This window comes from Gouania willdenowi, chromosome 18 (genome assembly GCF_900634775.1).
Source record: "Gouania willdenowi chromosome 18, fGouWil2.1, whole genome shotgun sequence".
Classification (NCBI taxonomy): domain Eukaryota; kingdom Metazoa; phylum Chordata; class Actinopteri; order Blenniiformes; family Gobiesocidae; genus Gouania; species Gouania willdenowi.
Genome location: NC_041061.1, coordinates 6,580,429 through 6,596,032, shown reverse-complemented (window position 1 = coordinate 6,596,032; position 15,604 = coordinate 6,580,429). Strand labels below are relative to the sequence as shown.

The 15,604-nt window shown below is 38.2% G+C and overlaps 1 protein-coding gene across 7 annotated transcripts in view; it reads left to right on the top strand.

Moving 5' to 3' along the window:
- adisspb (adipose secreted signaling protein b) overlaps window positions 1-15,604 on the top strand; it is a 51,816-nt gene that overhangs the window by 24,374 nt on the left and 11,838 nt on the right. For 5 of the 7 annotated variants that reach the window (XR_003676162.1, XM_028475166.1, XM_028475162.1 and 2 more), the window contains exons 2-3: window positions 1,675-1,771; window positions 8,479-8,618. Coding sequence is in view for 6 of the 7 variants with exons in the window: in XM_028475166.1 (XP_028330967.1) it covers window positions 1,753-1,771; window positions 8,479-8,618 (159 nt within the window). In the remaining variant the exon portion in view is untranslated. Of the gene's footprint in view, window positions 1-457; window positions 1,592-1,674; window positions 1,772-8,478; window positions 8,619-15,604 lie in introns of those variants that run through there. The other 2 variants (XM_028475164.1, XM_028475161.1) reach the window with 2 other exon arrangements.

The following is a 15,604-nucleotide window of genomic DNA, read 5'->3' as shown; positions in this document are numbered from 1 at the left end:
GTGTCAGTGGAAAGGTCTGCTCCACCCGAGTCCGAATATGTGTATTATTCCCGGGTAGAGTTAGAACTGCTTCCACTAGAGGCGAAACACATAATCGCAGTGCAAAAAAAGTGCTCATTTCATGAAAAATGTAGCACCAGCGGATGCGTTTTATTCCACAGAGTCTGAATATGTGGTTTGTTTTTGGCTAGAGGCCGATTTGCGACCGCTGGAGGCCGCGGAAGTTTGGTGTGCTTCAGCAGCAGGGTCGGGTTTATGCCATACAATGATGGCGTCATTACATAATGCACAGAAATTTGAAACACAGTTTGTGAAGCCTAGCATTACAAATTATAAACGGTTGAATGGCTTTTTATGTGTGTGAAGGAATACATTTATGACCTATTTAATGTGTTTAGAATGAAATGGCTGAATTTGCTTTACACGGTCTTTAAAAAAATAAATAAATACAGAAAAGCGACACTATAAAGTCTGTAGCATTCATTTCATCACAGGTAAGTGTATATATTATACATGCATCTCTTGTCGGCATAGATGTTATGATGTTTTCATGTGAATACACAACTCGTATGTTTACGTTTTCATTCAGGCTACACGTCATTGGAAAGCTACGATTCTTGCGATTGAAGCCATATAAACCATTTAACGATCCAACAACCACAGGCGAAGTTATCAATGCTTCTGTCAGATCAATCGTACCAAAACAGCAATGCAAAAGTTGCTCGATGTGTAGAAACTTCAATCTTTCATGGATTTTAACGATTCTTTCGGCGCTAAAGGGGGTACGGAATCATTTATAAACATGTTAAAAGAGTAGAAGGCGGTCAGAAAGAGAGTCGGAGGCGATTTTGCCCGCCGCCTAGGCTTCTGGACATTACCGTTGTTGGATTGTGAACCTATTCTACAGCGGAGGGCAAACGAGTCTGTTGGGTCTTCTAAGAGCCCCATCTGTGATATTGCACAAGGGTTAAAGGGCCGGAAGTGGCTATGACTCCAATCATTTGAGGCTTAAAATGACAGAAAAATAACAAGGCAGTGTTATCAAAAAAGTGACGATATTGTCCCTGGGCTAGGATTGATACAGATAAGTAGATACAGAAGAAGAAGAAAAAGAAACCTCCGGTTCACTTGACGTATGACAGAGTGTGAATGAATTCACAGGCCGCACGTGTTGGCTGTTGTTATGTACTATAAAGAATGGCTAAAAATAAACCACTTAAGTGTTATGGTTGAGGAAATTGCGTTGCCTCCTTTCCGTTTCATTGAGATTACATTGTTCTCTCTGCTGTACGGTCCAGAAATAAACTCATACTGTTGTTTAGTTGTGCTCTGATTTGTATCCACCACCTTTTTAGTGACGTGATGCATACGCTCAGTCTTTGCAAAGCCCACTAACTGCAGCCTCGGGCCGGAGCTAATCCTCTTTATTCTGTTCTGTGGGTTTCCTTTAATTGAAGTCTCTGCAGGGAGTCTTTTGCTCTCCTGACTTTGACCACTGTCGCATCACGCAGCTCAAACCCAGAGATGTAGAACAGGAGCCGCATGGGAGTATTTCTGTCCCGAGAGTGGTTTTTTCTTCACGGTCTGTTTTGTGGGTAGATTTCCGGTAATCATTGACTTGTATTACAGACAATAAACACGTTTCCCTTATCGCCTCCTCAACTTGTTTTGCAGGTTTTGTTCTGAGGACATGACAAAGCTGTGACAGTTCGTGTCTACGTGAGTCTGTGTCGGGCCGCTTCTTGTCACATCATGGCCACTGCCAAGAAAGGTAAGTTTACTGATTTTTAATAGCAAAATTTACTTGTTCTCCCTGTGCTTGTGTGGGTTTCCTCCCAAACTCCCAGTTTATTTTCCTATTTAAATATTAACTCTGTGACTCAGTGCCTGGCCTGCTGCTTTTTCAGCTTCATTTTTAGGACATGTGTGGATGTTAATTAACTACTTTGTTAAAGAATTCTGTATGAAAAGCGCCATTTAAACTAAAATTTGAACAATTGACGATATTTCTACAAAAGTTCTTCAAGAACTGCCAAATGGACCCAAAACTGCCATCAGTTTGTATCAAAGGTTTTTAACCGAAAGTTCTCCAAGAACATTTGGAAAAGCAAAAAGATCAGATAAAGAACTAAGCTCAGCTTTTTAAAGAGTAACATTTTCACAATTTTTGTTGTGTGGGTGTGGGAGTCATGTAAAACCGCAAAAACCATTCCCCCGAAAAGTTGACAAAAACAAGTACAGCCAATTACTAAAAAAAGCAACTAGAATATTAGACCAAATGACCGAAGAATACACAAAATGTTTCAAAAAACAATCAAAAAGTATGAATGAGATGGAGTCTAGCTTTAGGGTTGCTGGTAAGATGCGGATACAGGGTTTATTATGTCAAACGGTTTTGGGGAACAGACCAGTCTGTGTGCCTCAGTGAATCTGCTGCTGTTCAGTGTTCTTAGGGTTGTGTATGTTGCTGATAGCGGTAGTCATAACATAACGGAGCCTCCTCAGGCAGAGACCTTGGTGTGTGCTATCAGTGTACGATGGTACAGTATCTGATACCTGTTTAGGGTAGTCTGACCAGGAGAGAGTTCTGTAATTACATACCAATAACCAAAAATCAAACAAAAGGGTAACAAGAATAAACAAAATGATGGAAAAAATACATAATCAAAATGCACATAATGACCAACCCTCCACAAAATTACCCAAAAACACGACAATACACAAAAGGACTCCAAAAACATACATTAATTACCGGAAAATACCTTAAATTACATAAGAAACATATGAAAGACAACAGAAATGGACAAAATGACCGAAAAATACACTAAATGACTGCAAACAAACAAAAGGACAACTGTTCCGATGTTTTTAATTTCATATTTCTACACCTTAAAAGTGTGAGAGCATAAGCCGAAATTATGCAAGACTATGTAGTGTGAGATTTGACATGTCCGTCCGTTTGCTGAAGTTGTTTGACAAAAATTATCATGAAATTTGAGATTGTCTGAAAATATGTTGGTGAGGTGAGTTTAGTCTGTGTCAGATAGCTATTTCGACTTATATAAAAGGTATGTTTGTCATATCACAAGATTTTGTAGTGACATTTTGAGCAAGATTAAGTCCAATTTATTTCATTGATGCCCAATGGCGAAATCCAGGCAAGGGAGAAACTTGGGAAATTTTAGGTTTGACATTTGTGTCTTTTCGCCCACTCGTTTACAGGGAAAAATTGTGCGTAAATATCATCACAGGCAGATTGCATTCAATCAGACTTGGAGATTCTAAAAAAATCTTCAACACACTGTTGGGTGTTGAAAGTCCACAGCTTTTTAAGCTACATGCCGATGGTCCAATGTCCATTATCTCCAAGACAAAAGCATAGAAATGTCCCTGAATGTCCACAAATGTTGTCATTTGGTTTAAATGTTTAGAGATTTAAAAATCATTTGAAACTTTTCAGTGGATTTTGGGGTATTGACCTGATTTGCATGTTTCCCAGTGTAAAACCTACGTGTGGAGATGGATGACCTCACAGCAGATGGATACACAGACGCACAGATTAGAGGACGCACACAAGTAGATTAACAATAAATTAATCTGATATAAGCCACCTGTGTGTGTGTGTGTGTGTGTGTGTGTGTGTGTGTGCGTGTGTGTTCGGGGTAAACCGGTCGGTCGGTCGGTGAACTCCTCATCTCTACTTTATGTTTCCATGCCTCTGTTTGTGGGTTTAGCATTCCTTAGCATCAAGACATACAGTATTTAAAGACCTTATTTTACCACATGATCAGATTTAATTTGGTTAAGAAAGACTGTGCAAAGGTTGAAGAGTGTGGATAAAATGTACATTCTTTAGCTGTATGTATGTGTTATTTATGCAACATGGAAAAGCTAGCTTTATTATGCTGTCTTTTTTTTAAAATAATATGTTAAGACAACTGTTACTCAGGAAATACACTTTGATCTCCTGATATGTTTCGACTGATGACTGCCAGTCTTCGTCAGAGGAAACATCAGAGCGATTAGCAGCCGCCTCTCACGAAGACTGGAAGTTGTCAGTCGAAACATGTCAGGAGATCAAAGTGGATTTACTGAGAAACAGTTGACTGAATAAATGAAACCTTAACATTTTATTCAAAAAGAATCTTGCTGTAATTGTTACACTTTACAATATGTTTAGAATACACACTTTACAATATATTTAGAATACACACTTTACAATACGTTTAGAATACACACTTTACAATATGTTTAGAATACACACTTTACAATACGTTTAGAATACACACTTTACAATATGTTTAGAATACACACTTTACAATACGTTTAGAATACACACTTTACAATATGTTTAGAATACACACTTTACAATATGTTTAGAATACACACTTTACAATACGTTTAGAATACACACTTTACAATATGTTTAGAATACACACTTTAAAATATGTTTAGAATGCACACTTTACAATATGTTTAGAATACACACTTTACAATATGTTTAGAATACACACTTTACAATATGTTTAGAATACACACTTAATATGTTTAGAATACACACTTTACAATATGTTTAGAATACACACTTTACAATATGTTTAGAATACACACTTAATATGTTTAGAATACACACTTTACAATATGTTTAGAATACACACTTTACAATGTGTTTAGAATACACACTTTACAATATGTTTAGAATACACACTTTACAATATGTTTAGAATACACACTTTAAAATATGTTTAGAATGCACACTTTACAATATGTTTAGAATACACACTTTACAATATGTTTAGAATACACACTTTACAATATGTTTAGAATACACACTTAATATGTTTAGAATACACACTTTACAATATGTTTAGAATACACACTTTACAATATGTTTAGAATACACACTTAATATGTTTAGAATACACACTTTACAATATGTTTAGAATACACACTTTACAATGTGTTTAGAATACACACTTTACAATATGTTTAGAATACACACTTTACAATATGTTTAGAATACACACTTTACAATAGGTTTAGAATACACACTTTACAATACGTTTAGAATACACACTTTACAATATGTTTAGAATACACACTTTACAATATGTTTAGAATACACACTTTACAATATGTTTAGAATACACACTTTACAATATGTTTAGAATACACACTTTACAATATGTTTAGAATACACACTTAATATGTTTAGAATACACACTTAATATGTTTAGAATACACACTTTACAATATGTTTAGAATACACACTTTACAATACGTTTAGAATACACACTTTACAATATGTTTAGAATACACACTTTACAATATGTTTAGAATACACACTTTACAATAGGTTTAGAATACACACTTTACAATAGGTTTAGAATACACACTTTACAATAGGTTTAGAATACACACTTTACAATAGGTTTAGAATACACACTTTACAATAGGTTTAGAATACACACTTAATAATATGTTTAGAATACACACTTTACAATATGTTTTATGGGAACAACACCATGGATATGTGTGATATGGTCCCAAAACGTGTAAGTAAGGGTTTAGTTTGTGTCATATAGATAATTTCATTTCACTTTGCATGGAATTTCATACAGGCTTTATATAACGTGACATTTAGAAGAAGATTATGAGCGAAATTGTTAATACATATTTGTTTATTTCACTTCAAGCTAGACATTCAGTCAAAGGAAAAATAGTTTATAAAGGTGTGATTGTCCCAAAACGTGCACGTGACCAGTGACTTTATCTCTAAACTCGTCATCTTTCAATCCAATCCAGCGTGTGTCGGCCGTGCCGTTTAATCCCCGCCTATTACGTCACCGCTGACGTCAGTGAACAATCACGGTCGACCTTCACTCGGTTACTACACATTCCCCTGAGTCATGCTCTACTTCAAAAGGCCTGAACCACTGGGTAACGTCTCCATTCAGTAGAAAGTCAGTGAGACTCCTTTCAGATGTGATCGTCAGACTCCTACAGGTGGAGCAGAGCTGTTTCCTCACTGTGAAAGGAAGCTATTATTGCACCTCATGTGTTCACGTGAATTTAATTACCCTCCATGGAGCTGCTTTGTATCCACGTCGAGGATTTAACACACAAAGCCTCTCAGCAGTGGGAGGAGGCACATTAAAGAACTGATCAAATCCTGTGATTTGGATGAATCACCTAAACATTTATGTCCTCAATAGAAGCTTTTGTTCACTTAAAGATGGAGAAAAGGCCAGTGTAGGTACAATGATGCTGGTTTAAATCACACATGGTTGAAGCACAGTTGCTCAGTCTCAATCATACTCATACTAAGTCGGTATATTTTATGATCATATATATATTTATCACAGCGGGGTCCATGAAAATGTGACTATAAAGGGTCAGGGATTAGAATCAAACAAAGGCTTGCTCTGTTTCTCTCATTTTGTGTGTTTTGAAATTTGTTTTGGGATGTTCTTGGAGTCATTTTTCATATTTTTATTGTTTTGTATATTTCCCCCTCAATTTTGTATAGTTATTGATTCATGTTGTGTATATACGTTGTTTTTAGTGTTCTATTGTATATTGATTTTGTGTTTTTAAAGTAATTTTTCATATTTTTATTGTCCATTTGGATATTCATTTCTTTTTTCTTGTCATTTTTTGTGTTTTGGGAGTAATCTTTCATATTCTTTTTGTCGTTTTGTATATTTTTCCCTAATTTTTCTATATTACTTTGTGTTTTTGGTGTTATGTTGTGTATTTTTTTAGTTGTATTGTATATGTTTCAAGTTATTTTGTGTGTTCTTGTTGTCATTTTGTATATATATTTTTTTTCCCATTTTCTGTGTTTGTTGTAGCTTTGTGTTTTTGGATTTGTTTAATGATTTATTTTTTTTTACATTTATTTAGTGTCATTTTGTCTTTTTTTTTTTTTTAGAGTAATTCTTCATATTTTTATTGTCGTTTTGTATATTTTTCCCTCATTTTTGTATATTTTTCTGTGTTTTTGGATTCATGTTTTTGGAGTTGTATATTTTTCCAGTTATTTTGTGTGTTCTTGTTGTCATATATCATCTTCTTATTTTTGTGTGTTTCTTGTAGGTTTGTGTTTTTGGATTTCATTTGTGATTTATATGTTTTTTTCTTGTCATTTTGTGTGTTTTTGGAGTCATTTTTCATATTTTTATTTTTGTGTAATGTGTCATTTTGTATATTTTTCTTGTCATATTGCATAGTTTTCTCTCATTCTCTGGGTTTTTTGTGGTTTTCTTTTTTTTGGGGGGTGTGGTGGAGTCATTTAGTGTGTTTTTTAGTTGTCTTGTTTGTTTTGCAAGTAACTTCAAGCATTTTTGTTGTCATTGTGTAAAATTTAAGTCTTTTTTGGCTTTTATCTCGGAGGCCGCACAAAATTAGACTGAGGGCCACATGTATCACCCCGGGGCCTCCAGTTGTCCATGTCTGATACATGCTAAGTTTGTCCACATCTGATATAGATATTAGATATCAGTCTGATATCAGAAAAAAAAGACTATCGCATTATATCAGCCTGCATCTAAACTCTCAGTTGTAAGCTCTCTGATACACATTCATTTTTTATGTTAAAAATATAATTTTGAGGTTTTATTGAGCTTATCTTCTAATTCTTATTTTATTTTGTTTTCTATTCAATTGTAGAATATTCTTATGTTTAAGGTTAAAATGTATGGAAGCCCATTTCCACCAGTAAAAAACAAAACAAATGAGAAAAAGTAAAATAATAACAATAATACAATTATTAAGTCATATTTTTTTTACTATTCCTGTTTTTTGTTGTTGGTTTTTTTTACTCGTGGAAATTGGCTTTAATAAAAATGTATTTAACCCATTGGTTAATAATACATTAGTCAGTTTTTTTCTCATTCCTACTGTCGCTGATTGTTCTCAGTTTGAATAATATCACTTGATCAATCCTTTTCTAACATTTCAGACTACAAAATAAGTAATAAAAGTATGTATGATTACTGCTGAGGTCGTATATGATCAACATCGGTTTCGACCAATAAACAGAGCCACGATATCTGTATCGTATTGGAAGTGAAAAAGTTGTATCGGCACATTTTTGTTTGTTCTTTGTATTAAGTTCGTGGGTTTTCTGCACCTGTTCTGCTCCCACAATCTGAATTACTGTTACATTATGAACTACTAAACCTTGTTGAGTATAAACCAGCTCTTTCTTCTACGTGCGAGACAGACGAGTCAATGGGAATATTTTTTTTAATTTGTTTTCAAAGTGGAAAAGTTTATTTGGAGAGCAAGTTTCCACCGTGTCACACTGGGAACGAACGCCTGGGCAGAAGAACAACAAATTCCAGCGTCTCTGGAGGCGAGCCTGGAGGATGACTGAGTTGTCTGTTCTCGGTCTTATCTCATGTCATCACAGAATTTAAACATCTGAATAAAATGTGCCTGCTTTGTTTTTTTTTTTGTTTTTTTTCTTCCCAGCTTGTGAGAAAGCAGTAGGCGTGCGTTTCAATGAGGAACCTCCCGTCGACGGGGCGTCGTCGCACGTCCACTTTGAGGAGAAGCTGCATGACTCCGTTGTCATGGTGACATTGGAGGATGACGGAAACTTCATGGTTAAGGTGCGTTTGACCATAAGTGGCTCATTACAGCTGTGAGGCGTTTTAAATGGAGGGAAAAGCAGATTTGTGTCATTACACTGAAGATTGATTGTTACAGAAACTCCAAACACACAGTGATTCAATGTTAATGTGATTGTTTAGTGCTGAGGAGCAAAAGTTCAATGTGCTTCAAACGAGGTTAAAAAAATTGTTTTCAACCATAAAACAAAGACACTGGTGAACCCTCTAAACCTGTTTATATATAGCATGATTAGCGCTTAGTTTTGGTTATGTGTACAGATGGACGATATTATCAGCTCACTGATTATATCAGCACAGATTTATATTGTTTTTGGAGTTGAATATTTTCCAATTATTGTCTGTGTTTTTGTTGATGTTTTTCAGTTTGTTTGTTTTTTTTGCCTATTTCTCTCCCCTTTTTTGTGTTTTTGTTGTTTTGTGTATTTATTTTGTCATACTGCATTTTTTTCAGATACATTTTCAGTTATTTTGTGCCTTTTTGTTATTATGTCTTTTTCACTTGTTTTGTATGTTTTTATTGTATTGTGGGTTTTTGGAGTAATTTTTGTGTGTGTCTGTTGTCGTTTCATATATTTTTCAGTTACTTTCGTGCGTAATAATTCGAACAAGATGGCGCCGCGGATGGCTGCTGTGGTGTGTTGGTGCGCACTTTTTTGTCTTGTTTTTGTCGTAAAATCCGCAACTGGTTGCTCTTATTCAAGAGAAGAGCTCTTGAACGTCAGGGCAACAATCCCCAAAGATTTATTTCCCACTTTCATCGCTTCCTCTGTGGATTTACTGGACATTTTACTCAAAGGTGCGCTCACCTTTGCTCACGCAGTGAAGCGCCGGAGGAGAGGAAAAAGAGCTGGTGCGCATGTGCGCCTCCGCCAGCGCGCCCGACGCACACCGTTACCAGGGATATTCCTCTCTAACGTGCGCTCACTGTGTAACAAAGTGGATGAACTCCAGCTGCTGTTGGGTAGAAACAGAGACTTCTCCTCATCTTCTGTTCTGTGCTTCACGGAAACGTGGCTGTGTGGAGCGGTACCGGACTCTGCGCTGCAGTTGGCCGGCTTCCAACTTCACAGAGCGGACCGAGACGCGGAGCTCACCGGGAAGAGGAAAGGTGGAGGAATCTGCTTTTATGTGAACAGCAACTGGTGTAACGACGTGACAGTGATCCTTCAGCACTGCTCTCCTCACCTGGAATCCTTTATTATCAACAGCAAACCCTTCTATTCTCCCCGTGAGTTCGCTTCATTCATCCTGGTTGGTGTGTACATCCCACCGTCAGCTGATGTGCGCGAGGCACAGCGCACACTCGCCGACCAGATCCTGGACCTACCCGGACTCTTTTATCATTGTGCTTGGTGACTTTAATAAAGGGGACCTCTCACACCAGCTCCCCAAATATAGACAATTAATTAAATGTCCAACCAGAGAGGAGAAGACACTGGATCACTGTTACACCACACTAAGCAGTGCTTGTCACGCGGTTTCCCATGCTGCACTGGGCCTATCGGACCATTTGATGGTCCTCCTGATTCCTTCATACAGACAGAGGCTGAAGCTCTGTAAACCTGTGGTGAAGGAATCTAAACAATGGACCAGTGAAGCAGTGGAGAAACTCCATAAGTGTTTGGACTGTACTGACTGGGATGTTTTCAGGTCTGCGAACAGTTCTCTGGATGAGTTTACAGACGCTGTGACGTCCTACATCAGCTTCTGTGAGGACAGCTGCATTCCATCAAAAACCAGGGTGAGTTATAACAATGACAAACCCTGGTTCACAGCTAAGCTCAGAGGGCTGAGGGCAGACAAAGAGGTCGCTTTCAGGAGTGGAGACAGAGCCAGGTACAGAGAGTCGAAGTACACGTTTGGAAAGGAGGTGAGAAAAGCCAAACGTTTGTACTCAGAGAAGCTACAACATCAGTTCTCTGCAAATGACTCGGCTTCTGTCTGGAGAGGGCTCAGGCAAATTACAAACTACAAGCCCAGAGCCCCTGCTGCTGCTAATGACCTCTGCCTGGCCAACAGTCTGAATAACTTCTATTGTAGATTTGAAAGACAATGGGACAGACCTGACTCCAACCCCCCTCACACCTCTGACCAGCCTCACTCCAACACCTTCACCCCCCACATCAAAGCTACAGTCTCACCACAGCTGCTTACAGAGGCTCTCTCCCCTGTCTTTCCCCCCTCCTCCCCCCCTCCCACAGAGGCACCTTTCTCCATCGAAGAGAGAGATGTAAATAGACTTTTCAGGAGACAAAACCCCCGTAAGGCTTGGGGACCGGACTCTGTCTCTCCTTCCACCTTAAAGCACTGTGCTGATCAGCTGTCTCCAGTGTTCACAGACATTTTTAACACCTCACTGGAGACATGAACCGTACCAGCCGGTTTTAAGGCCTCCACCATCGTTCCTGTCCCTAAAAAGCTGAGGATCACTGGACTTAATGACTACAGACCCGTCGCTCTGACATCTGTGGTCATGAAGTCCTTTGAACGCCTCATGCTCTCCCACATCAAATACATCACCGACCCCCACCTGGACCCCCTGCAGTTTGCCTATAGATCCAACAGGTCTGTAGACGATGCTGTAAACCTGGCTCTCCACTTCATCCTCCAGCACCTGGACTCCCCAGGCTCCTACGCCAGGATCCTGTTTGTGGACTTCAGCTCTGCTTTCAACACTATAATCCCAGCTCTCCTTCAGGACAAGCTTCTCCAGCTGAATGTGCCAGACTCCACCTGCAAGTGGATCACAGACTTCCTGTCTGACAGGAAGCAGCACGTGAAGCTGGGAAAAACCTTCTCTGCTCCCCGGACCATCAGCACTGGATCTCCTCAGGGCTGTGTTCTTTCTCCTCTGCTTTTCTCCCTGTACACCAACAGCTGCACCTCCTCTCACCAGTCGGTCAAACTCCTGAAGTTTGCAGACGACACGACCATCATCGGTCTCATCTCTGATGGAGACGAGTCTGACTACAAGTGGGAGACAGACCGGCTGGTGTCCTGGTGCAGCCAGAACAACCTGGAGCTCAACGCTTTAAAGACAGTGGAGATAATAGCAGACTTCAGGAAGAACCCAGCCCCCCTCACCCTGGGAGACTCTACAGTGAGCTCTGTGATGTACTTCTGCTTCCTGGGGACCATCATCACTCAGGACCTCAAGTTGGAGCTGGACATCAGCTCCCTTATCAAAAACGCTCAACAGAGGATGTACTTCCTGCAGCAGCTGAAGAAGTTCAGTCTGCCAACAAAGATGATGGTGAACTTCTACAGTTCCATCATCCAGTCCATCCTCTGCTCCTCCATCACCATCTGGTACGCTGCAGCTACGGCCAAGGACAAGGCCAGACTGCAGCGTATCATCCACTCTGCAGAGAAGGTCATCGGCTGCAATCTGCCCTCCCTCCAGGACCTGTACGCCTCCAGGATTTTGAGGCGTGCAGGAAAGATTGTGGCCGACCCCTCCCACCCCGGTCATAAACTGTTTCAATCTCTCCCTTCTGGAAGGAGGTTTAGGTCCATCAGGACCAGAACCTCCAGACACAAAAACAGCTTCTTTCCCTCTGCCACCATCCACATGAACACACCCCAAGTATATCCTATGTTTTCATGGTTTAGTTGTTCCCTTCTTTTTGTTTTTGTTAGATGACGACTTTGACAATGCGAGTAACCTCAGTGTGTGTTCAAAAATGAATGAAATAGGAGTGTTTGTCCTTATTTCTGAGCGATAAAAAGTTACAACTGTGTGGTTTCTGTAGTGAACGTGATTAGTCTTATCTGTGAAAACCCCCCGAGGAAATTAAAGTCCTCTCATTTCATTTAATCTCCAAATATCCGTTCAATCATATCAGACTCAGGATCTTTTCTGGGCTTTCTGCTCGTCAGCCTTCAAGGCGGTGCCACTCTGGAGCAAAACAGGCATATAATGGAACGCAAGAACCATCCAATGTTAGCTTAGCGACTGAACGTTGAACTCTGTGTTTCTATAAAGAGCTGAATCTGGTCTAACCATAGGGTTAATCAAGCTACGGGTGTATGTACAGCCACTCGTGCACAAACTTCTTGTCGCTGTGTGTGCGTGTGTTTGTTGTGAAAAGTTGTGCAATGCACAACTTTACACTTTACACAACACAGCTGGTCAAAAATAAACAAATGACCGACTACTGTCTCATGTTGGACTTGTCTTTTTTTTTTTTTTTAAATAAACTTTTCTTTTGACAGGCATACTGTGAAATGCACGTTGCACTGGAAAATGGATAGATTTATGTTTTAAAATAAGCCGTCTTTTTCTCATTTTTATTTCCGGGCTGTTGGGACGCCTCTCCAAGTCGTTGTGAACGCGCACCAGCTTCATTTGACGTCACCATCAGTGGAACTGTACTGCTGTCCGTACTTATAATAAAAGTACAATATGTATCACACAAGCTTTTAAAGGCAATAGTTAGAAATATGTGTGGACTCATTCTCTTTGGTTTAGAGCGCTTCATCACCCATTAGCATTAAAAAAACGTCAAATGTATATATATTTTTTCTCAAATCCTGCCATATTCTCCTTTAACAGAATCAGAATCTGTTGTAGAAGCAAAAGTTAAACTTTTTGGAAAAAAATTAATTTGACAGTTTGATAAACATACCACGTGTTTTGGGTACTTGAATTACAGTTAGTAACTAGGGATCTCCCGATACAACTTTTTCATTTCTGATATGATACCGATATTGCAGCCTTGCATATCGGACGATACCGATATTGATCCGATATCAGCATGAATCATACATCCTTTTTTTTGTTTGAATTTTTAATATTTTTTTTTTTTAATGTATTTTTTTTTAAATCTGTTTTTTGTCTGTCTTTTCTTTAATTAAAAAAAATACTTATTTTGTAATTTGGAATGTTAGAAAAGGCTTGATCAAGTGATGTTATTATTCAAACAGAGAACAATAGTCAGCAACAGTAGGTATGAGAAAAACTGACCTATTTATTATTAACCAAGTGGTTACATAATGTTTAACCTTCAACATAATGTCTACAGTATTCTACAATTGAACTAAATAAATAAAAAATGAAAAAAATCAGAAAATCCGGAAATTTGAATTCGATATCCAATATTCGTTTTCAGGCTAATATCGGACCGATATCGGATTGGGACACTCCTATTAGTTAACATTTACTTGTTCTCGCAAGTTTATGAAAAAAATAAACTGTATTTCATAGCGTTTTGTACTTGTAAAGAAGAAATTCGTAAGTATTGATATTGAGACGTAAATAGCATCGGTTAATATCGCAATGATACCGTGACATTCAAATGTTGTCTCATGGTAATGCACCCATACTGCCCCGGTAGTTATGGGTGAACTTTTATTATCCAGGGAGTGAAATTGGACATGTTTGTCCTTGGTTTGCACCTGTTCTGCTTAGATTTATTAAGTCAGTGATGGCTACAGCGTCAGTGGGGGACATTGTTACTGCTCCGTCACAGAACACAGAAAATCCATTCTGCTTTTCATGGTAATGGTTATTAACTTACTGCGGTCTCCTGTTCAAAGTGTGAATGGATAGTATTGTATGTACGAGTTAATCCCCTTCAAAATAAAAGCTCAAGATCTCGTTTTGTTTTTGCCAACAAGTTAGATCCACTGAAAATAGGTCAATGACTTCATTCTGGGTCATTTGACTGAACTGACCATAAGAGTCGAGGCTAAAAAAATGAAGCTAGAACCACCTCATGCTTCTTACTGGTTTAACTGGGTTAGGCTACAACCCTCAGCAACATTTATCACTGAAATTAAGAAGTAATAAAACCGACTTTAAATCTGTAATTATCTTCTCTCTAAAGAGGAAGATGCATCAGAAATGCAGATGTTGACTCATTCTGTTTGTCCTTCTGACGTGTGCTTCCTTGACCTCTACCGTGACCTCCACAGTCCAACACTAGCAGCCCTCTCTGTTCCTCAAAGCTCTCCAAGCACGCTGAGGAGTGGGCACAGCATGCACAGAGGACCATCAGCCCCACGTCGCTGTCATAACGGACAGAAGGGGGTGGGGGGTCGCTATGGAGACGGGCAGGGGGCAGCCACAGATGAGGTGGGAGTGCGTGGGATGGGAGCAGCATGCTAACAACTACTGCATGAACACAGTATTTACATTTCTAACTGTGATTTCTCTCACTGTTTCAAATTAAAGTGATAATTAGATGAATAATTAATCAGATGAATCAGTTCAGAGTCAGTTTATATCTGAGCGTTAATATAAGAGAGAACAAAGGGTTTGTGTGCTTTGTTTTTAGTGTCGTTTCATATATTTTTCTTAATTATGGTATATTTCTGTGTTTTTGGTGTTGTATAGTTTTCCAGTTATATTGTGTGTTTTTGTATATTTTTCAATTTTTCTGTGTTTTTGATGATTTTGCACCTATTTTGTGTGTTTTTGTTCTATTGCGGGGTGTTTTTGTTGTGATTTTTGTGTATTTCTGTTGTCGTTTTGCATATGTTTCAGTTACTTTTGTGCATTTTAGTTGTCATTTTGTGTATTTTTCTGTAGATTGTAAGTTTGTAGGAGTCCTTTTACTTCATTTTGTGCATTTACTTTGAGTTTTATTGTCTTTTTTTTTCTCCTATTTTGTCTATTTTTGTTGTGGTTTTGTGCATTTTTAGATACAGTTTCTGTATTTTTGGCATCATTTAGTGTGTTTTTTTGTGCTAATTTTGTGTATTTATGGAGACATTTTTGCCTGTATTTGTTGCCATTACGTGTGTTTGGGAGATATTTTGTGTTTTTTTTCTGAGTCATTTTGTGTATTTTTGTTGTGTGGAAATCTGTCTTTTAGATGCATCTAAATTGTCCTTTTCTGGGACATATGTTTGGTTATTTATTATTATTTTTGTTTTTTTTAATTATATGATTTTAGTTTTGTTTACTTAATTTTATTTTAATATTAATATGCTGTGTGTTTAATTTTTATTCTATGTATTTT